The 20589-nt window shown below is 57.7% G+C and overlaps 2 protein-coding genes across 2 annotated transcripts; one reads left to right on the forward strand and one right to left on the reverse strand.

Annotated features, from left to right (window-relative positions):
• Nucleotides 1–9257: 9257 nt before the first annotated feature.
• On the reverse strand, nt 9258–15944 carry Mrpl46 (mitochondrial ribosomal protein L46). Its single transcript, XM_042698519.1, has 4 exons — nt 15717–15944; nt 12819–13005; nt 11795–11968; nt 9258–9976 (listed from the first exon to the last, which is right to left on the reverse strand). Exons 1-4 carry the CDS (start codon nt 15942–15944, stop codon nt 9726–9728), a joined length of 840 nt encoding a protein of 279 aa, XP_042554453.1. The 3' UTR covers nt 9258–9725.
• A 195-nt stretch (nt 15945–16139) lies between these two features.
• On the forward strand, nt 16140–20378 carry Mrps11 (mitochondrial ribosomal protein S11). The gene is made up of 5 exons (XM_042698520.1): nt 16140–16282; nt 17188–17286; nt 18696–18825; nt 19529–19594; nt 20045–20378. Exons 1-5 carry the CDS (start codon nt 16140–16142, stop codon nt 20150–20152), a joined length of 546 nt encoding a protein of 181 aa, XP_042554454.1. The 3' UTR covers nt 20153–20378.
• The last annotated feature ends 211 nt before the right edge of the window (nt 20379–20589 follow it).

Raw genomic sequence — 20589 nt, forward strand, 5'->3', positions numbered from 1 at the left:
ATAATTCCAAAGCCAATGCAGAGTTTTTGTGGCACTGCTAGTAAATAGGTGTCACGTGTGTCAAAGTGTACAGGGAAATGTGTCCAAGAACGGTTGTGCACCACCGAGTATTTAATCTCCTAAATTAACCTTTGAATTTCTGCAGAGTGCCTCATTAAGCGTGCCTCTCCTGCCCGTGTGCAGAGAGAGTCGTGAGAACCACATTGTGAGCTTGTATCTACTTTATCAAAATGTGCGTACGAGTGAGTGTGTGTGTGTGTGTGTGTGTGTGTGTGTTCACGGGCATTAATTTAATTGAGGATTTATATTTGCAAGAAGGACAGCCCATACCCAAAAACTGAGTGGAGCCACAGAAGGTTTGCTTATTCAGCTTGAGAGTGATCATCAAATAAGCCCTATGCGCGCTCAAAGCAATCACAGCACAGAGTTGAGCACAGGCCCAAGAGTGGAAGAAAAGGTAAAAACAAATCATAGAGAACCAGAGGAGAGAAAACACCGCGAACAAAGACAAAGAGACATTCCAAATATCAACCACCAGGCTGAGGATGTGGTTCAGTGGGAGCATGCTCGCCTGGCATGCATGAAGCCCTGGGTTCCATTCCTCAGCACCACATACACAGAAAAAGCTGCAAGTGGCGCTGTGGCTCAAGTGGTAGAGCGCTAGTTTTGAGCAAACGAAGCTCAGGGACAGCGCCCAGGCCCTGAGTTCAAGCCCCAGGACTGGCAAAAAATAAAATATCAAACACCAACAAGCCATGACCGGCCAGCAGGGCCTATGGGAAGGAACGCGTAACAGTCAGGCTCGCGGCGAACTCAGACTCTATCTCTGCTCCCCACGCTGCCCTCCGGGCACCTGAGGTCAGGTTCCAGATATTTTTACTGATCAGCTCTGAGCCTCAGGGAAAGACTTCTGACAGACCCTCAAATCCTAGAGAATGATGTTCTCTGTGGAGACTGCAGAGCTCATTAAACGTTACATGAGAGAAGAATATGATCAGCAGATCAGGAGGAACCGGACGGGAAGATATGATTTTATCAGTGTGGGGCGGGGTGTGTTGGAATGGGAGCTCAGAGGGTCCTGACCTGCCCCACTGGGCTGGGCTGCGGCACTGCATCCACGGCATTGGAGTTATAAACTACATTGGACTTAGTGATTTGGACTTCTAGCTAATTTGTTTCTATCGGTGAGCGTGTACACACTCACACACACACACACACATCTGGCCACCTGAGCTCTTCCTCTTCCACAGAACTCCTGATGTCTGCTCTCAGGTCAGGCCTGGCCGAGAACCTAGCACGTAAAAGCCTGGAGGCTCGGGACCGAGCACCAGCGGCCTTCCTGAGCAGATCCTTAACATTCCCCCTCCTAACACGTAGGGAAGATGTGAAGAACAGAAGCACGGAATATTCTCTAATTGAGAGCGGATTGTAACCTCAACTTCGCACCAACTTCATGTGTGTGGTACTGGGGTTTGAACTCATGGCCTCAACATTTACTCATCTTGTTTGCTTAGCTATTGTCCCGACACTGGAACCACACCTCCTGCCTGGCTTTTTGCTGGTTACTTTACAGAAGGAGTCCGGTGGGTTCTTCTGTCTGGGCTGGCCTTGAACTACCATCCTTTGGCCCTCAGCCTCCCAAGTATCTAGGATTGAAAGGCCTGAGCCACCAGCGTTTGGCCTCCCTGTTCTTTTCAGAGAACATGTTATAACAATCCACAGGCTAAGTCTTTCAGATGAGAAGCCACAAGTGTGTGAGGTATGCACTTCCCTGTCCCAAAACTCAATGCGACCAGCTACAGAAAACCTGTCTCCCAGCCGGGCACCAGTGGCTCACGCCTGTCATCCAGCTACTCAGGAGGCTGAGAAATGAGGATCTCCATTCAAAGCCAGCCCAGACAGGAAAGTCCCTGAGACTCTTCTCTCCAGAAAACCTCTAGAAAACGGGAAGTCGTGTTGTGACTCAAGTGGTAGAGCGTTTGCCTTGAACTGAAGAGCTCAGAGGCCACGCCCAGGCCCAGAGTTCAAGCCCCATGACTGACAAAAACAAACAAACAAACCTGACTCCCCCTTCTTCGCCGGCAGTGGGTGCCAGGGGAGGGGAGCATCTTCTGGGCGACCCCAGAGGCGTGCCTAATGATGCTTTCTAAAACTTGGAGTTTTCCTTACGGAAACAGGTGGGCCATCCACACGCGGCATTCCGAATAATGGATGGTTTTCTGCATCCCTGCTCTGGCTACAGCTGCCCTGCTGATCCCTGACAGAGGGCGCAAATCCCCCGCCGGCCTCCCAGGCTCCTGGAAAATGCCAGCCAGGCCCCCGGCGGCAGGAGCACGTCCAGCCTTGGCTGCCGCCCCGCCCGGCAGCCTGGGGGCCGGCCGGGAGGTCCTGGAGAGTGGCATGAAGACCAGATGGCCAGGGAGATTAGTGCGATTTGATTTCTACATAATCCATAAACTTGGATGAGCTAATGTTGCCTCACATGCATTCTCTTGTAATCCCAGCGAAAGCAGTGCAGAGCCAAGAGCCTGGCGCTGCCGGCGCGGCCGAGGCGGCCCGGGCGTGCTGGGTAAGCCCCCGCCCTACCCACGGCTCTCACAAAGGCCAAGGAGCACTGCCAAGGAGAGGGGCGGGGCTGGCACCAGGGCTGGGCTGCCTCCCGGAAGCCGGGCACCCGAGGGGAATGGAGGAGGCCCAGGTGGACCCCAGCTTGTGCGAAAGCCCACGCTGGCAATGGAGACTCCCAGTCTCTCGCTGCGCCTGAAGCCTAAAGCCAGTGATTTCCCTCTCTGGGCCTGGTCACCCCTGAACTGTAAAGGAGGGGGGCTAGAGCAAGCCGCCGTAAGCCCCCCTTGCTCACTCGGAGCTGCTGGCCTGACAGTCCACGCAGCCCACCTGGGGGAATAGCGGACCCCACCCCGCGGCCGGCTCCACGCCCCGGGGTGTCTCTATTGTACGAGGAAGAGACGTAAGACCCAGCCATGCCACGGACAAGCCATCTTGCCAGTCCATCCATCCGCCGCAACCTTGCTTTCCCTGGGCGTCTGGTAAGGATCACTGAAATTTAGGAAGGGGACGGAGAGGAGAATCTACCATCCATCAGTCTCACTCCAAGGAAAAGCCGCATCCGGTGAAGTCAAGCGCGCAGAAAACCGCCTGCGTGCTGGCCCGTGTCCTCTCTCCCAGGTCTCCGCCTCCTTCCAAGTGTGGCCTCTCCTGAGTTCCCTCTTAAGGACTCTGCTTAATCCCATTAGCTTGTGCTAATGTGTTAACCATTTGGTTGGTGGCTTCTCCCTGGCCATGAAACCGCCTGTGTGCAGTGGCCTTTGGAGCCTGGACTCCACTTGTAAAAGGCAGATGGCCACCCAGCAGTACTAGCATGGCAGAAGGCCTAGGAGAAGAGAAACAGCTTCTGACCCACCGCCCAGCTTTGGCCCTGGAGTGGCCGGGCAGTGTATACACTTGTGTCTGGTGCCCCTGTGTGGACACTGCCTGTACTGCGTGAGACCCACCAGGGCCACCAGCGCCCATCCACCAAGACGGAGCCCAGGTTTCTCAGGCTGCCAATGGAGAAAAATAAGGCGTAAAAAGCCATCGCTGCTCCTGGGGCTGGAGGGACAGAGGGGAGGGGCAGTGCTACCAGGAGCCTGCGCCACCCTGCAGGGGTGAGTGGAGAGGAAGGCTGCCAGGGGGCCAGAGCACAGAATGAGGAGAAATACTGGGGCTTTCCTCCTGTCCACTGCTTACTGGTGCCTCTGGCTGAGACCCAGTCCACAAGAAGGCCTGAGAAAGGGGTCATCATGTGCACACACACACACACACACACACACACACATACACACACACACGCATACACACACACACACACACACATACACACACACACACACGCATACACACACAGACAGAGCAAAAGCACAGCGGGGAAAGGATTTGAGGATCTCAGAGCAAGCAGCAAATGACCTGCGCAGTGTGCGAGGTGGATGCTCATGAGTGGGAGGTGGCGGGAATGTGTGAGGAGGGATGTGTGTCACACGTCAGTGTCACACGTGCATGCGGTGAGCGTGTGGGTGTGTTGGTGTGGCCCTTCACGGGGGCGTGTGCATCAGAGGAATCCCAGGGGTGTGTGTCCGTGACAGGAAGAAGCATCCAAGGCCTGTGTGTGATGTGGCTGTGCAAGGGTGTGGATGTGTGACAGGAATGCCTAAAGCTCACGTGTGTATGTGTGTGCGTGCACGCTGTGAATGTCCAAGCAAGTGTGTATGTGATGTGAAAGCAAAGCTATGGATATGATGATCAAAGGTGTGTGTGTGTGAGAGAGAGAGACAGAGAAGACAGAGACAAAGATAGACAGGGAGAGACAGAAAAGGAGACAAGAAAACAGACGAGAAACACAGGCAAAGACACAGAGGGAAGAGATGACACAAAGAGATTTGTAAGACGAGGAGAAAAAAACGGGCCTGGGAGAAAAGAAGTGCACAGAACTGTTCCCAATGTACACAGTAGAAGTGTGGCCACGCCTCTTCTCTGAGCGCAGGTCATATGCTACACGTGTGAGCACACTTAGGCACAAGATATAGCGATGTTTTCAGAGGTTGCACATGAGGTATGGCTACGAGAAACATGAAATGTGTTTCCACAAACACGCTTCCATCTACCTGAGTTTCATCTGCTTCAAAACAGCCCCCTGAAGAAGTTAAATTCTTTGTCTACAGTTGCCAGCCATGGCCTAATGAAAATTTCACGCCTGCCAAACAAAAAATGTCTCTCCAATTGCTACTGAAAATCACATATTCCTGTCAGCAGAAGTTACAGTCCACTCCCACTGTCGCTTCAAGAACTGGTCCCAAAAGGGGAAAGAAGTTCCTGGGCTGGGAAGGTGGCTCAGTGGTAGAGCGCTTGCCTTGCATGCATGAGGCCCTGGGTTCTATTCCTCAGCACCACATAAGCAGAAAAAACCGGAAGTGGTGCCGTGGCTCATGTGGTAGGGCGCTAGCCTTGAACTGAAGAGCTGAGGGACAGCGCCCAGGCCCAGAGTTCAAGCCTCGTGACCGACCAACAACAGAAAGAAAGAGAGAGAGAGAAAGAAAGAGAGAGAGAAAGAAAGAAAGAGAGAAAGAGAGAAAGAAAGAAAGAGAGAAAGTTCCTTTGCTACCTTTCTTGCCAAGCCTCCTTCAGGTCATTCAGAGCCGTAACGCAGCGGTGGGGCCCCTGCCTAGCACGCACCAGGCCCTGGGGTTCCATCCCTGCACTTGGCAAAAAAAAAAAGAAACCACCCCAAGTTTCAGTGCTCACTAATGAGCTGTGACGAGTCGGAGCCGTAGGGACAACGAGCATTGGGAATGCCGTGGGGCCTGTCACATCGCGCCATCCACACGCCTGCCTTTCCCGAATTCAGACAGTTAGGCCGGATCTCCAAAGGTGACCTCCGACTCCCGGGGATCTCGCGGGACTCCGCCACGCTGCGCTGTCCTACACAGGCTCCCGCGGTGAGCGAGGCGACTCCGGGTTGGGTCCGCGACCTCTGGCCGTGTGCGTCTCCTGACACCGATCTGTCGGCCAGTGCCCGATCCACGTCTTTCTGGAGGTGGAGGTGTAGACCTCCATGAACTGCTTGCTCCCCACGATGGGCGCAGACGGGGGTCTCAGTATGCTATATATCATCCCCCCCGCCCCCGCGCCCAGCAAACACAACACAACCGGTGAATCCAGTACCCAACCCAATAAGCCTTGGTTGGTTCTTGGATCGCACACCAGCCGTGCTGGGGTCCCCAAGTGACTCAAACCAGCAGAAACAGCTTCCTAGGGAATGTTTCTGGGATGCCCCCCACAATACGAGACTGGTGACTTCCATGATAAAGCCCGGGGACGATGTAACTGCACGAGACGCCAAGAAACTCGTTACCTATGCTTAAGCTGTCTTGGACAGAGATCCCACCGCACTGTCCTCCAGCCCCACAGATCCAGGCTCATTTAGGCCTCGGGGGCTTTGGTACTCCTCCCTCCTTCCCCCCGCTCAGCCCAGCCCTGGCTGTCCAGCGGCGTCCTTGGGCACAGACACAGCACCGGCTGCTCTCTTTCCTGCCTCATCCACACCAGCGCCTCATCCATCATCTTATGGCCCACCAGCTTATGGCCTACGCTCGGAGTAGGCACCCTCGTGCACAGACATCTGTTGAAGGGCTGCTGGAAAGTTCCAACCACTTGCCTGAACGGGTCCGTTCTTCCCCTGCCTTCCCCATGTCCCGTGGCCGCCTCTCCAGCTCGCCTCCTCTAGTTCAGACCAAGAATGTGAAGCACAGCACAGCCGCCCTGGTCCCGCCCGCGCACATTACCTCAGTCCTCCACTCCAGCATCTCCTCGTGGCCTCCCGGGGTCTGCCGGCCTGCTGCAGGTTGTCTGTCTGTCCCTCTGAATTCTACAGCACCAAGACTAAGCGTCCAGGCAGCGGGACACAGAGCTCTTGTAGTTCGCATCGTGTGGCTCTGGGGTCAAATCCTGGCTGCCCCTCGCACTGAGGGTGAGACCAACGCGGGTCTCGCCTCCCTAAACTCATCTGCAGACCTCAACTGGAGCGCAAGCGTGGCGGCTGCCGCCCGGGGTGCAAGGCGCGCGCAATGGCCCCGCTCGGAAGGCAGGAGCCGGGCGCCTCTGCTCCCTTCCCGAGGGCCCGGCACCCACCTGTGGCCAGACAGACAGAATCCGTCCTGGCCACCTGCGTGCCGGCTTCCCCCTGAACCAAGAGGTTCAGCGGGCCCGACGCTGGGGACTGGGCTCGGGGGAGGCAGCTGCCTGGTGCCAGGCAGGGGAGGGGAAGGGTTCCAGGAGGGTCTCTGCACCTTCAGAAAGACACCCCCACCCTGTGCCTACCGCCCTGCCCGGCAGCCAGGAGGCCTCCCCGTCCTCATCTTGGCTCCTCCTCCATTCTTGGCTGTGCCAGTCTGGACTTCCTATCCAGAAATGCATGGCACCCCCTCCCGGACTCCCCGCGGTCTCTCCCTGTCCTCATCCGCCTGCAGCAAGGTCTGCCCGTGAAGGGGTTCCCTCTGCCTACCTCAATCCCTCGGGGCTGGGGAGCAGTCATGGTGACCAATGGTGTGCTGCCCTTTGTTGGCTTCTCTGGTCCAATTCTAGGTGTCTCAGGAATAGTGTGTGCACGTGTGTGTGCGTGTGTGTGTGTGCACAAGGCACGCCTCCCCTCTCCGTACCACCGCCTCCTGGGGGGCCCACCAGGTGTACCCCTCGGCCGCAGCAGGTGCTGTCACAAATGCCCCCCAAAGCATTCCTCGGCACCCACGCCGGCTGCCCGTCCTAGAAGCAGGAGATGGGGGCTTCCTCGCTCACCTCTTGTGGAGCACTGCAATCCCGAGGCAGTGGGAGGTGACGGGTCGTCTAGAGCAACCCTAGTGCCCTAATCCAGGCGGCATGGGCTTCTAGAAAATAAGAGTTGGGAAGGAAGTTGGGGTAGGGGGAAGGGGGGCAGCCGCACAGCTGTCCTGATCTTTCAGGCACATGGCAAGTAGGCTTTATCTCCCTGGGTGCCTGCAGCTCGGCGATCTGTGAGCTCTTAATAATTGGGCTGCTGACCTTTTGACAGGTCTTTTTCCCTGCTGAGGTAATAGAAAGGGGGAGTAGGTCTATCCTGCACGTAGCGCCCCATAAGCCCGCGCCTCACAGCACCTCTGGATTTCCTGAGAGGCCGAGCAGCTGGCTGGAGTCCGGGGACTGGCCTGCCCTACGCCGCTCTGCTACCGGCTGATGGAATCCACTACTGTCCCCACTGCCCAGGACCCCTTCAAACGAGTCGGGAATGCTTGGCTGCCACCCTGTGTACCCTATTAGAGGGAGAGCTGGAGCTGGAAAAGCTCGACGACGCAGAATTGAAGAGCAGGACTGGGGGACCGGCACCGGAATAAAGGAAGCACTTGAGCATTTCTAGCAAGCCATGCTCAATTCTTTCAGACACATTATCGCATCATGGGAGACGCACAGCATCTTCGGAGGCACGGTGAGAAATGAAGTGAGGGCAGGGTAAGAACTAGCTGCACTGTACCTGTGAGCCTCACTTCTAGCCTCTTACTAACAAGCCACTCCAAGCTAGTTAACACCTTTGAGTCTACTTTCTCATGGATAACGAAGCCTGCCTGCCTGCCTGCCTGCCCATGACATAAAAACGTGCCTTGTAAGTAAAGAATTTTCATGCTTCCTGGTCTCGAAAGGTTTGTTCCATGATACGATGGCAGTAGCCAGGACCTACACGAGGTCATAAACTCAAAACCTGGTTTTCTGACTCCCAGTCCAGTGCTCAGAGAACCCGATTCACTTACACATTATTTGAAGTTAGGGTTTTAAGTATTAGACTAGGTGACCCTACGACGTGCTCACTGTGAAAGCACTTGCCCGGTGCTGGCCTGGCCCAGCAGCTCAGCATGAGGGTTAAGTCAGGAAAGCAAATCCGCAAGTGCAGCACCGTGTTCTCCAAAGCAGCAGCTGAGGTGGAAACGAGGCTGGGAATCATCTAGGGAAAGGATGAGCAAGTGGGAAGAGAGGGTAAACCACAGGGGCTGAGGGGTCCTTACACACACACACACACACACACACACACACACACACACACACACACACACACACACACACACACACACACACACTCTCTCTGCACCATGCACCAACAGGTCAAACTGCAGCTCCCAACCTCCTCACTCCTACGCCCAGCCTTCTTTCTCCTCTGCCCACACTGTGCACTTTCAAGAAACCCATCCCAAGCACCCAGACAGCCCCTCTTCGTCTGGACTCCCCTCTGTCCCCAGAAGGGTCCATCAGAAGCATTCCCATGCATGTCTAGCAGCCAATGCGACCACACCGGCACTCAGCAGTCATCTCCCCTACCAGGCTGAGCACCACACACCAGAGGAAAGGGCTTGCAGCAGACCACTCGAGACCTGTGGAACTGAGACCTGTGGAACTGTGCGGCCAGAACTCCAACGCTTCCCTCCTTGGAGGAGGAGGAGGGTCTTTAATGCTTTCTCCTTCCTTCTCTTTCCCCAAAGAATAGGGCTCCGAACCAGTCCCTGTCGGCAACAAAGAAGCACCTCTATGCAGTCTTCAGCAGTGTCCAAGATGTTCAATCCTGTCCCGACAACTTATCTAATGTTTTAGAGATGCATCTCCCAGGTGCCAATGGCATTCCCAGCCGGAGCCTCACTCGCCAGTTACACGGGGGCCACTGCCCACCAAAGAAGCAACGCCAGGCCAGATGGGGACATGCTGTACTGGTTTATTTAAAAACAGGTAAGACATGATTAATTTCTTTTTAAATATAGAATGTTTTACAAAGGAGAGATGGAGGGGGAGAGGGAGGAAGAGGGAGGAAAGAAGGGCATGATTTCCTAGGGTAGACTAACACATGAAGTAGAAAGGAGAAAAAGAACAGAATGGAGGATGTAAGAGAAACCACAAAACAAGGTTGTCCTGGGTCAGAGCTCAGGCCTTTTGCGGGACTCCTTCCCCCCTCTCTCTTCCCAGGCCCACAGGCCAGCTGAATGGCTATCAAGCAATGCAGAGCCCAGTTCACAGTGAGAGGAATGGGAGGATGGCCCCTGGTCCTTGAGGGAAGGGGCCTTTCATTCTCAGAACTCGGCTTCCCTGGCCCAGGGCAGGTGTGCGTGCCTCAAGGCCCCCAGCCTCGTGGCCCATCTGGCTGACACCACGTGCGGCTCCATCCATCAGAGGTCCAGAAGGAATCTCCTAACCTGGGCCAAGTACTGTGGCTTCAGGTAGTCGCCCAGCTCCTCCTTACTGACCCACACGTGGTGGCCCTTCTTCTCTACCTGGGAAAAGTCTCCACTGAGTAGCAGAGCTTTGAAGAAGAAAATTTTGGCCCCCAGCTGGCTCTCTGTCCGCATTGCCTGGGGGAACTTGAACTTGTAGTGACCACAAGGGGCATTTCCTAGGAATTTGGCTTCCATGTTGTTTTCTGAGGGGAAAAAAGAACAGAATTGGAAGATAAGGATATACCCATCCGTGTACACTGGCTCTTCAAATCACAAGGGCCTCTGGGAAGCTGCTTCTAGCATGAGATGGAAACCATCCTCGGGAGGGAGGTCAATCCATACGCTGCCCAGCACAGAGTCCAAACATGCCAGTCACCCCCGGGCACAAAACCACTGCTTTCCAACTGCAAGTCAGCACTATCTGGAAGTGAGAGCTGCTGACTTCTGTCTGTTAAGGAAGAACGAAGACACCTGCTACCTGCTACCTGTAAAGCAAAGCAATGGGAGCAGGAAATGCACAGAAGGGACCTCAGATATATGACTTCTAGTGTATGTCCTAAGACGGTTCATTTAAAAATATTTTTCATATCAAATTTTTTTTTAAAAAGCTTATTACAAACATGAACAAAAGATCTCAACAGGCAATTCACAGAATGAAGAAATAAAGCCCATAAATATGAAAAAAGATGATCAGTTTCAGCCAGGCATGGTGGTATATGCCTGTAATTCCAGCTACTCAGTAGTCAGAAGCAGGAGAATGAGTTTGAGGCCAACTAGGGAAAAGATAGCTAAGGAGAAGATCTCAAAAGCACGATACAAACAAAATGGCTGAGAGTGGACCTCCAGTGATAGGAGTACTTGCATCAGGACCTGGGTTCAACCTCCAGCCTCCCACACAAGCGCGCATCTATCTCACCAAGACAGGAAAATACTTACCCAGGACAGACTGTTTCTCCTGAATGGACAGGTAAAAAAATAAAAAAACAAAAAAATAAGACTGGGGATGGGAAGGTGGCTCGGTGTAGTGGTACTTGCCTTGCATGCATGAGGCCCTGGGTTTGATTCCTCAGCACCACATAAGCAGAAAAAGCTGGAAGTGGCACTGTGGCTCAAGTGGTAGAGCCCCAGCTTTGAGCTGAAGAGCTGAGGGACAGCGCCCAGGCCCAGAGTTCAAGCGTCATGACCAACACACACACACACACACACACACACACACACACACACACACACACACACACACACACACACACACACACACACACACACACACACACACACACACACACACACACACACACTGAGAGATCTAGGCAAATAGGCACTCCTAAAACTGTTTTGAACTTTGTGGCCAGAGGACAAGTGGGGAACAATTTATCAAAAATGTAACATCCTCTGACTCATTAACTCCAGGAATCCCAGTTTGCAAAATCATTAGATATATGGAATGGGGATGGGATATATGCTCCCTTTCCTTACGTGTTTATTGTTTGTATTTTTATTTTCTATTCCTTTCACGTTTACTACATGGGAATGTCAGGAGGAAAGCCTACGAACAAGCTAGACCCTGCCCACTCTCCACAGGGAGCTCAGGCTGGGGCTGGGAGAGGTTTCGCATGAGGGAGGCTGAACACTGAACACACAGATCCTGCGATGAACCCCAGCTGGCAACATCTCTGTGACGGAGAATGGCAGAGCCCTGCAGCGCACGGCTGTTTTGTTAGGGGCAGGTATGCTGGGAACAAGGTCAACGGTGACGCCAAAGTTTCCAGCTGAGTGAGTGCTAGGCAGCAGTGGCGGCCAGCAAGGCTGTGAGGGTAAGGAGAGTCACGGGCTGAGGAAATGGCAAGGGCATCGCCTCAAGTGTAACACAAGTCTCAGTGGTACAAAACACTCTCCAGCTGGAAGGAAAATTCTTACCTGGATGTCGCCGCTGGACCTATTTACACACAAGTGTCCACTGAGCTTCACCTCCCACTCTCTCCCCCAGGCTGAGGTCGGGAGTGGATCTCACGGGAACTCACCTGGCAGTGTGGCCAGCGTCCGCTCAGCGGTCCCTCGAAGGGTCTCTCCAGGCTGCCACTCTACTTGGGGCAACATCCAAACATCCTGGTCCCCAAGCTTCGTTCTGACTAACAGGATGAGGTTCCTATCTAGCTTCCGGCGCAAGGAGGTTCGGTCATTTGTTTTATCGGCATCTACAAAGAATAAGGGGTGAGAGGAGGCAGGAGACTGTGATCGGGCAGAACAAAGGCACTGAGTTCTAAAGTTTGTCCTTTAAAGGAAAGCCACTGTCCTTGCCCTCAAAGTTATAGCCAAATTACAGCCTGAACCTGTCTCTGTCATTCCTGACTTCTTTTAGGGTAGAGTCTCAAAGTCTTGAGGGAACTAAAAGAAGAAACCAAGAGCTAAACTTCTGCTATGCAAAACAGTCTAAACCCTTGAATAAGAAGCCATACACAGACTAATTAGAATACAAGGAAGTTAGAGCACTTGTCTAGCAAGGGAAAGTCCCTAGGTTCAATCCACAGCACCACAAGGAGAAAGAGAGAGAGGAAGAGGAAAGGAGGAAGAGAGGAAAGAAAGAGGGAAGGAGGAAAGAAAGAAAAGCTGCTTTGTTAGATTTTACACTATTGCTGATCTGTATTTTCCATTTCTGTTATTCAGTCTTCATATGTAAAACAAAAATAACACAACTCAAATGCCTGCTTTAAGCGATTCCCCATGAAACACAGAAGAACCAAAATGAAAAATTAATGTCTCCATTATGAACTGCAGAGCTGTGAGACTCAAATGACACAAAGTTTAATTGAAAGAGAAAGCTTACCCAAACACCCTTACCTCACAATCAAAATAACACAGGCCTTTTAAAATCTGTAGTAGGATAGGTGTGAAGAATGTGGAAAAGAACTTCTTTTCCTGTAAGTTATTTTGTTATTAAAAGTTAGTTGCTATTTGAAACATGGCAGAAGCTAAACAACTGCCCTTCCATTGGAAGTCAAAGCATCCCACTTTCCCTTCCTTTCTGGCCTAAGAAAGATCACGAACCTGTTTCTCGAGTTCCGAGTTTGAACTGGAGGAATTTCTGCTCCCACATATCTTCCAGATCTTGCACAAGCAATATATTCTGTTCGTCGTCTTCATCGTCCAGGTCGGCTTTCTTCTTTGCCAGTCGCTGGGCTTCCTCCAGGGCACGAAGCTCGTGGTCGGAATACAGGCTTCTCTCTATCTCAATCTGGGAAGGTTAAAGGGGGAGGAAAAGCAGAGTTACCACGCTCTTGCCAGGTTGGTACTTGATCCCCGGGGACTGGAAGCATAGTTAGGTGGTAGAGGACCAACCATCGGTGAAACCATCTGATACCTAGTTCCAGTGCTGATTTCGGGGAAGGGGGAGGTAGTTTACCCCTTAAGATAACCAGGAATACGACGGGGGGGAAAAAAAAAACACAGAAAGAAACCAGAGCCGCTAGACAGAAAAGGCTCCCAGCTCCGCCCAACGCCCCCAGCCCACCCCTTCACCTCAACGACCCCCGCCGCCCCCGGCCCCTGTCATCCCCACTGCCCGTCCCCCGTCACCCCGACGACCCCCGTCACCCCGACAACCCCCATCACCCCGACAACCCCCGTCACCCCGACAACCCCCATCACCCCGACAACCCCCGTCACCCCGACGACCCCCATCACCCCGACAACCCCCGTCACCCCGACGGACCCCGGCACCCCGACGACCCCCGTCACCCCGACGGCCCCCGTCACCCCGTCACCCCGTCACCCCGACGGCCCCCGTCACCCCGACGACCCCCTTCACCCCGACGACCCCCTTCACCCCAACGACCCCCGCCGCCCCCGGCCCCCGTCATCCCCACTGCCCGTCCCCCGTCACCCCGACGGCCCCCGTCACCCCGACGGCCCCCGTCACCCCGTCACCCCGACGGCCCCCGTCACCCCGTCACCCCGTCACCCCGACGGCCCCCGTCACCCCGACGGCCCCCGTCACCCCGACGACCCCCTTCACCCCAACGACCCCCGCCGCCCCCGGCCCCCGCCGCCCCCGGCCTCCCGACGACCCCCGGCCTCCCGACGACCCCCGGCCCCCATCATCCCCACTGCCCGTCCCGTCACCCCGACGGCCCCCGGCCCCCCGTCATCCCCACTGCCCGTCCCCCGTCACCCCGACGACCCCCGTCACCCCGACGACCCCCGTCACCCCGACGGCCCCCGTCACCCCGACGACCCCCGTCACCCCGACGGCCCCCGTCACCCCGTCACCCCGTCACCCCGACGACCCCCGTCACCCCGACGGCCCCCGTCACCCCCGTCACCCCCCGTCACCCCGACGGCCCCCGTCACCCCGACGGCCCCCGTCACCCCGACGGCCCCGTCACCCCGACGGCCCCCTTCACCCCGACGACCCCCGTCACCCCGACGGCCCCCGTCACCCCGACGGCCCCCGTCACCCCGACGGCCCCCGTCACCCCCGTCACCCCGACGGCCCCCGTCACCCCGACGGCCCCCGTCACCCCGACGACCCCCTTCACCCCGACGGCCCCCGTCACCCCGACGGCCCCCGTCACCCCGACGGCCCCCGTCACCCCGACGACCCCCGTCACCCCCGACGGCCCCCGTCACCCCGACGGCCCCCGTCACCCCGACGGCCCCCGTCACCCCCGTCACCCCGACGGCCCCCGTCACCCCGACGGCCCCCGTCACCCCGACGGCCCCCGGCCCCCCGTCACCCCGACGGCCCCCCGTCACCCCGACGACCCCCTTCACCCCGACGGCCCCCGTCACCCCGACGACCCCCTTCACCCCGACGGCCCCCGTCACCCCGACGGCCCCCGTCACCCCGACGGCCCCCGGCCCCCCGTCACCCCGACGGCCCCCCGTCACCCCGACGACCCCCTTCACCCCGACGGCCCCCGTCACCCCGACGACCCCCGTCACCCCGACGGCCCCCGTCACCCCGACGGCCCCCGTCACCCCGTCACCCCGACGGCCCCCGTCACCCCGACGGCCCCCGTCACCCCCGTCACCCCGACGGCCCCCGTCACCCCGACGGCCCCCGTCACCCCGACGGCCCCCGGCCCCCCGTCACCCCGACGGCCCCCCGTCACCCCGACGACCCCCTTCACCCCGACGGCCCCCGTCACCCCGACGACCCCTTCACCCCGACGGCCCCCGTCACCCCGACGGCCCCCGTCACCCCCGTCACCCCGACGGCCCCCGTCACCCCGACGACCCCCGTCACCCCGACGACCCCCGTCACCCCCGTCACCCCGACGACCCCCTTCACCCCGACGGCCCCCGTCACCCCGACGACCCCCGTCACCCCGACGGCCCCCGTCACCCCCGACGGCCCCCGTCACCCCGACGGCCCCCGTCACCCCTTCACCCCGACGGCCCCCGTCACCCCGACGGCCCCCGTCACCCCGACGGCCCCCTTCACCCCGACGGCCCCTGTCACCCCGTCACCCCGACGGCCCCCGTCACCCCGACGGCCCCCTTCACCCCGACGGCCCCCTTCACCCCGACGGCCCCCGTCACCCCGACGGCCCCCGTCACCCCGACGGCCCCCGTCACCCCCGTCACCCCGACGACCCCCGTCACCCCGACGGCCCCCGTCACCCCGTCACCCCGACGACCCCCGTCACCCCGACGGCCCCCGTCACCCCGACGGCCCCCGTCACCCCGACGGCCCCCGTCACCCCGACGACCCCCGGCCCCCGTCACCCCGTCACCCCGACGACCCCCGTCACCCCGACGACCCCCGTCACCCCGTCACCCCGACGGCCCCTGTCACCCCGTCACCCCGACGGCCCCCGTCACCCCGTCACCCCGACGGCCCCTGTCACCCCGTCACCCCGACGGCCCCCGTCACCCCGTCACCCCGACGGCCCCTGTCACCCCGTCACCCCGTCGCGGCCGGCGCCGGGCGCGCAGCGCTACCTGCTGCAGAAGCGCCGCCACCTCCCCCTGCAGCGGGGTCAGAGGCTGGGAGAGGAGCGGCGGCCGCTGCAGGCACACGGCGCCCAGCAGGCGCCACGGAGCCCCGCTGCGGGAGGCCGCGGCCTGCAGGGCCAGGCCGCGAGCGCCCGGGCCGCCCGCCCGCGGCCCCTGGAGGCGCCGCCAGCCCCTCAGCGCCGCCGCCAGCGCCTGCCTCGCGGGCGCCGCCATCTTGCTCCCCCCCAGGATGCACCGCGGCTCCTCGCGGACGCCTCAGCCAATCGCGCGCTCCCAGAAGACAGCGCGCGCGGACGCGAGGCGCCGGGCCCGGGCCGGCGGCGCGAACCACGTCTGCGCGGAGGGGCGGGGCCTCGGGCGAGCGCGTCACGTGGGAAGCCGCCGCCCGCCCGCCCCGCCGGCGCCGCCATGCAGGCCGTGAGGAAGGCGGGCTGCGGGCTGCTGCGCCCCTGGGCGCGGGCCCGCGGGGCGGCCCCTGACCTCGCCCGCGCCGCGCACGCGGGCGCCCCGGACCTGCCGGGCGCGGCGGCCCCGAGCGCCGGCGGCTTCAGGTGAGGGCCGCAGCGGCGGGGAGGGGGCGGCCCCCGTCCCGCGGCGCCCGTGGGGCCTACGCGAGTCCGTGTGCGTGGAGGCCGGGCGAAGGCCGAGGGGGGCTGGGGGGCCGGCGTCGGACACGGCGCGAGGCCCGGGCCCCGCTCGGGGGAGCGGGCCCGTCGTGTTGCGCCGGCCCGGGGGACTTGCTTCGCACCGGCAGCGTTCCCTCCCCGCGCAGCGCCCGCCACGGCCCGTCGTCCCGGCCAGGAGGGAAATGTGGGGCTTCGCCTCGCGCCTCTGTGGCCCCCGCTTTTCCGTGAACGGATGTAACCAGCCGGGGCCCCGGGGCCACGTCCCAGTGGTTTGCTGCTGCTGCTGAGGCGCTGGCCACACCTTTAGAATCGTGCTGTATAAAAGGTGAAGGTGTCTTGCAGGCGGTTGGACCAGGCTGGTTACGTTTAGGGGTGCCTGAGTTGAGGAGTCTACAACATAGACTTTACAGAGGTGGCAGGAGGAGGTTTCTGTTTTGGGGGGTGTGTGGTTCAAGGTGGGGACAGGCGCCGTGTCTGACTGCTGCAGAGGTAACGGCCTGATGACTGGACAGGTGGGGAAGAGGAGGGCTGGGAGTACAACAGGGGGGTGGTGAGCTTGTTCCCCTGCACAGTGTGCATCTGTGGGGTCACCGCAGTAAAACGCCTCTATTGTTCACGGATAGCAATTCAGAAAAAAATAATTGACAGCCTTGTAAGCACAGAGTTTCGTTTGCAAAGGAAAAATGGCTATGGAGCAGGAGGGGCCATGGGGCTGGATCTTATTTCCCATTCTGGGTTTGCATGTAGTATTCAATTTGTTTTTTAACTATATATATGTATTCCTTTAATAAAAAAAAAAAGAACTATTAACACATCTTTTCTGATTGTAGCATTTATCCTCCAGTTGCGGGACAGGAAAGCCCTCTGCGCTGGGCAGGACAGAAGTTTGAAGAGATCCCAATAGCACACATTAAAGCATCTTACAACAAGTAAGTGGGAAAGGAAGCACCGGGGCAGTTTGCTGGTCCTCCTGCTTCTACCCTTAGTAGGGTAAGAGTCAGGGCCAGGTGCAAGGACTGGAATAGGGGCAGATGGCCCCGCTGAATGCTGGGAAATAGATTGATGATATACTAAGAAGAAAGGGACAATCTAGTCTACAAGTAAGTGATTCATTAGCTATCCCTTTAATTGTTTGTATCTTTCCCTTTGGTCATACTCAGGACATTGGACTTGCTAAGCAGGTGTTCTACTGCTCAAGTCAGGCTCCCACACCTAGTGCTCACCTTGGGTCCTTTGCACCACCCTTTGCCATTTAGAACTGAGTGCAGACGGTGAGTTTATAGTAACAGGGCTGTGTTTGTGTGGTCTGCGCATAGGTGTCAGGGCTGGGATGCACAGACGTGCGTTGACCACAGTGCGTGTCACTGTGTTTGTGACGGCGCTGAAGTTCAGTCCCGGCTTGGGTGGTCACCCTGCCCATCACTCGATTTAGAGAATGAGCAGAAGCTCAGACTGGCATGTGCAAGACAGATGAAGCGCTACAGGATGCATCCCTTGAAATGTTAGATCTCGGATTTGCTTTAAAACAGCCCATTGGTGAAGGGAACAGGTTCATAGATAAAACTGAACCAGGTGTAAGCTGATATTTGGAAGCTGAGTGACAGGTCCCTAGGAGTTCATATGCTCTTTTCAGTATATAAAGCACTGCTTGTTTTTTGTTTGTTTTTTGGGGGGGGGTGTTACCTGGTGAGCCAGGCCCACATGATAGCTCATACCTGTAATCCCAGCTTCTTAGGAGATGGACCTTGAGAGGATTGAAGGCCAGTGGGAGAGAAGTTAGCAAGAACCCCTATCCCCATCTCAATCAAAAAAAGCCCAGCCTAGTGATACGGGATTATAATCCCAACTATGAAGGTATAGGTAGGAGGGTCATAGGCTAGAGTTAACCCCGGCAAAAATGCCAAGCCCTATCTGAAAAACAAGGTTGGAAGTGACTGGGTATGGTTCAAGTGGTAGAGGGCCTGCCTATCCTGTGTAAGGCTCTGAATTCAAACCCTGTATGACAAATAAAAAGTTAACTGATGTGAAAGACCTAATGTCTTGGGGGCGGGGGACACACATCAGGCAAGGATCTCATATCTAATTTAAACACTGGCCCCAGGGAAGGCCCCGGGAGCACAGTGAGCCCCTTCTGGGGATGCTTGGCTACCCAGGGATCGGGGAGCTCTCTTAGGTCCAGTTCACGGCTCAAGCTGATTCTGACCCTTCCTGAGGATTCCGGCAGCATGGGTTACAGCGACACCCAGAGTTAAGTGGGTGTCTTCCTTGGCATCGAAGGGCTTAGGTCCGCTCTCTCCCTGAACGCCAGTCACAGATAAGCCTCCTCTGCTCTTTCCAGCACACAGATCCAGGTTGTCTCTGCCGCTCACGTGCCTCTGGCCCGCACCTCCTGTGGCACAGAGGGCTTCCGGAATGCCAAGAAGGGCACCGGCATCGCGGCGCAGACCGCAGGCATAGCCGCCGCCGCGGTAAGTGAACTGAGCGTGGCTTCCACGGGCAGACCTGGGGAACTCTCACACAGCCATTCAGAAGCCAGAGGGTCTCAGCCAGCCTTCTGATGAGCCCGAGGCCTGTGAAGAAAGGCTCTGTTGTCTTTCTCAGCCTCACTGCAGGTGAGATGTGGTTTGTTTCGAGTGGAACAGCCCGGATACTGAAGGCTTCACCAAAGCCCCCTGAAAGAGCAGTGGGTGGGGTGATGTGGTCTGCCGGAGCGCTGGTGGTCGGGTGAGGAGGACCCAGACCTTTGGAGTTTTACCACATTTTTCAAGAACCAGTTGAGAACCAGTGGCTTGGGCGTGCTGGGTGATGAGTGATTTCTGTGCACTTCCCTGCTTCTGTAACAAGTGGCCTTCGTAATCATAGCAGATTCAACTCTCAGTGATTTCTGATGACACTTTTTAAGTAGGTTTTGGGCTCAGACTTGAAGTGCAGGCCATGAGAAAAGCTTGAGCAACACTTCAAAATTTCCACTAGGTGGCAGTGTGGCCTGGGCTAAGAGGTCAGTCACTCCCCTTCTGTGGCCGGCTGGGTCTGTGGTCCCCTCGGCTTCTGTCATCTGCCTCCCCAGCCACTTCTGCCCCTGCCATTCCCCACCTCCCTGGCCGAGTAGCAAGAAATCAGGATGCAGTGTCTTTTCCTGGGGCATTAACCACGCTTGCTGCTTCTCTGCAGAAAGCCACGGTGAAGGGGGTGACCCACATCCGGGTTGTGGTGAAGGGCCTGGGGCCTGGGCGCTGGGTAAGTGCTGGCTGTTCTTGGGCTGGGTTTCTGTGGCACGGCTCAAGTTCTTTCCGTTTCTGTAGCCTGCGGGGCCCTCCAAGCAAACCACGGGACCCTGTTATCATTCCCCAGACCCTCCTTGAGTCCTGCTGTGTGCCGGGCCCAGGGGCTGGGGAGCTGGTCCTACAGGACCTGCACGGGCTTGAGTCCGGCAGGGATGACCTTTAATTCCTGAGGGGGCTGTGTCTCCAACGTTACAAGAATGGGGGGAGGGGGGTATGTGTGGGATGTGTGTACATGTCGTATGGGTATGGTGTGTGGGAGTGAGTGTGTAAAAGACATCCCTGAGAACAGAGTAGGCCCGGGCTTGTGGGTGTCTGGCCACTGCGCCCCCTCTGCTCCCCTTCTCCTGTCTGGGGACACTGGCTCATTTCTGGGATCAGACCATTCCGTCTGCCCCCCTTCCAGTCTGCCATCAAGGGGCTGACCATGGGGGGCCTGGAAGTGATCTCCATCACTGACAACACCCCCACCCCGCACAACGGCTGCCGCCCCCGGAAGGCACGGAGGCTGTGACGGAAGGAAGCCTGCGCTGAGCCGGACCCCACGCCTGCCTGCGCTGGACAGGGAGAAGCCACCCCGCTGCTGTCTGGGAGAGTGTTTGGAGCCCCTCAGGGCCTCCACAGGGCACTGCCCGCCTGAGAGACATATGCCCACACGTGACGCTGACCTCAGACATGAGGGGAGTTACCGGGCTCTGCAGCCCCATTGCGGTGTGAGAATAAAAGACTGCACCATCTGAGTAATGTGGGCTTTTGTTCCCAGACTTCCAAACAACCCGCTTCCTGAAGAGTGCTTGGAGGTGCGGGATGGTGTGTGCCAAGTTCAGAGGAAAGGGCAGACCGATGTAGAGTCCCCCTTGGGGACCCAGGAGGCTCAAGAGATGGGATAGAGCGCACGGGGCACACATGGTCAGAAAGGAACCCGTCAGATCTTAGAAGTGAACTAGAAGT

The sequence above is a fragment of the Dipodomys spectabilis genome, unplaced genomic scaffold, assembly GCF_019054845.1.
Source record: "Dipodomys spectabilis isolate Male_0828 unplaced genomic scaffold, ASM1905484v1 ptg000233l, whole genome shotgun sequence".
Taxonomy (NCBI): Eukaryota; Metazoa; Chordata; class Mammalia; order Rodentia; family Heteromyidae; genus Dipodomys; species Dipodomys spectabilis.

Coding starts and splice junctions, on each gene's coding strand:
- Mrpl46 (XM_042698519.1), bottom strand. CDS start 15,944: ATGGCGGCGCCCGCGAGGCAGGCGCTGGCGGCGGCGCTGAGGGGCTGG. Junction 11,969..12,818: donor ACTCGGAACTCGAGAAACAG/GTTCGTGATCTT, acceptor TATTCTTTGTAG/ATGCCGATAAAACAAATGAC. Junction 9,977..11,794: donor GACGCTGGCCACACTGCCAG/GTGAGTTCCCGT, acceptor TTTTCCCCTCAG/AAAACAACATGGAAGCCAAA.
- Mrps11 (XM_042698520.1), top strand. CDS start 16,140: ATGCAGGCCGTGAGGAAGGCGGGCTGCGGGCTGCTGCGCCCCTGGGCG. Junction 16,283..17,187: donor CCGAGCGCCGGCGGCTTCAG/GTGAGGGCCGCA, acceptor TTCTGATTGTAG/CATTTATCCTCCAGTTGCGG. Junction 18,826..19,528: donor CAGGCATAGCCGCCGCCGCG/GTAAGTGAACTG, acceptor GCTTCTCTGCAG/AAAGCCACGGTGAAGGGGGT.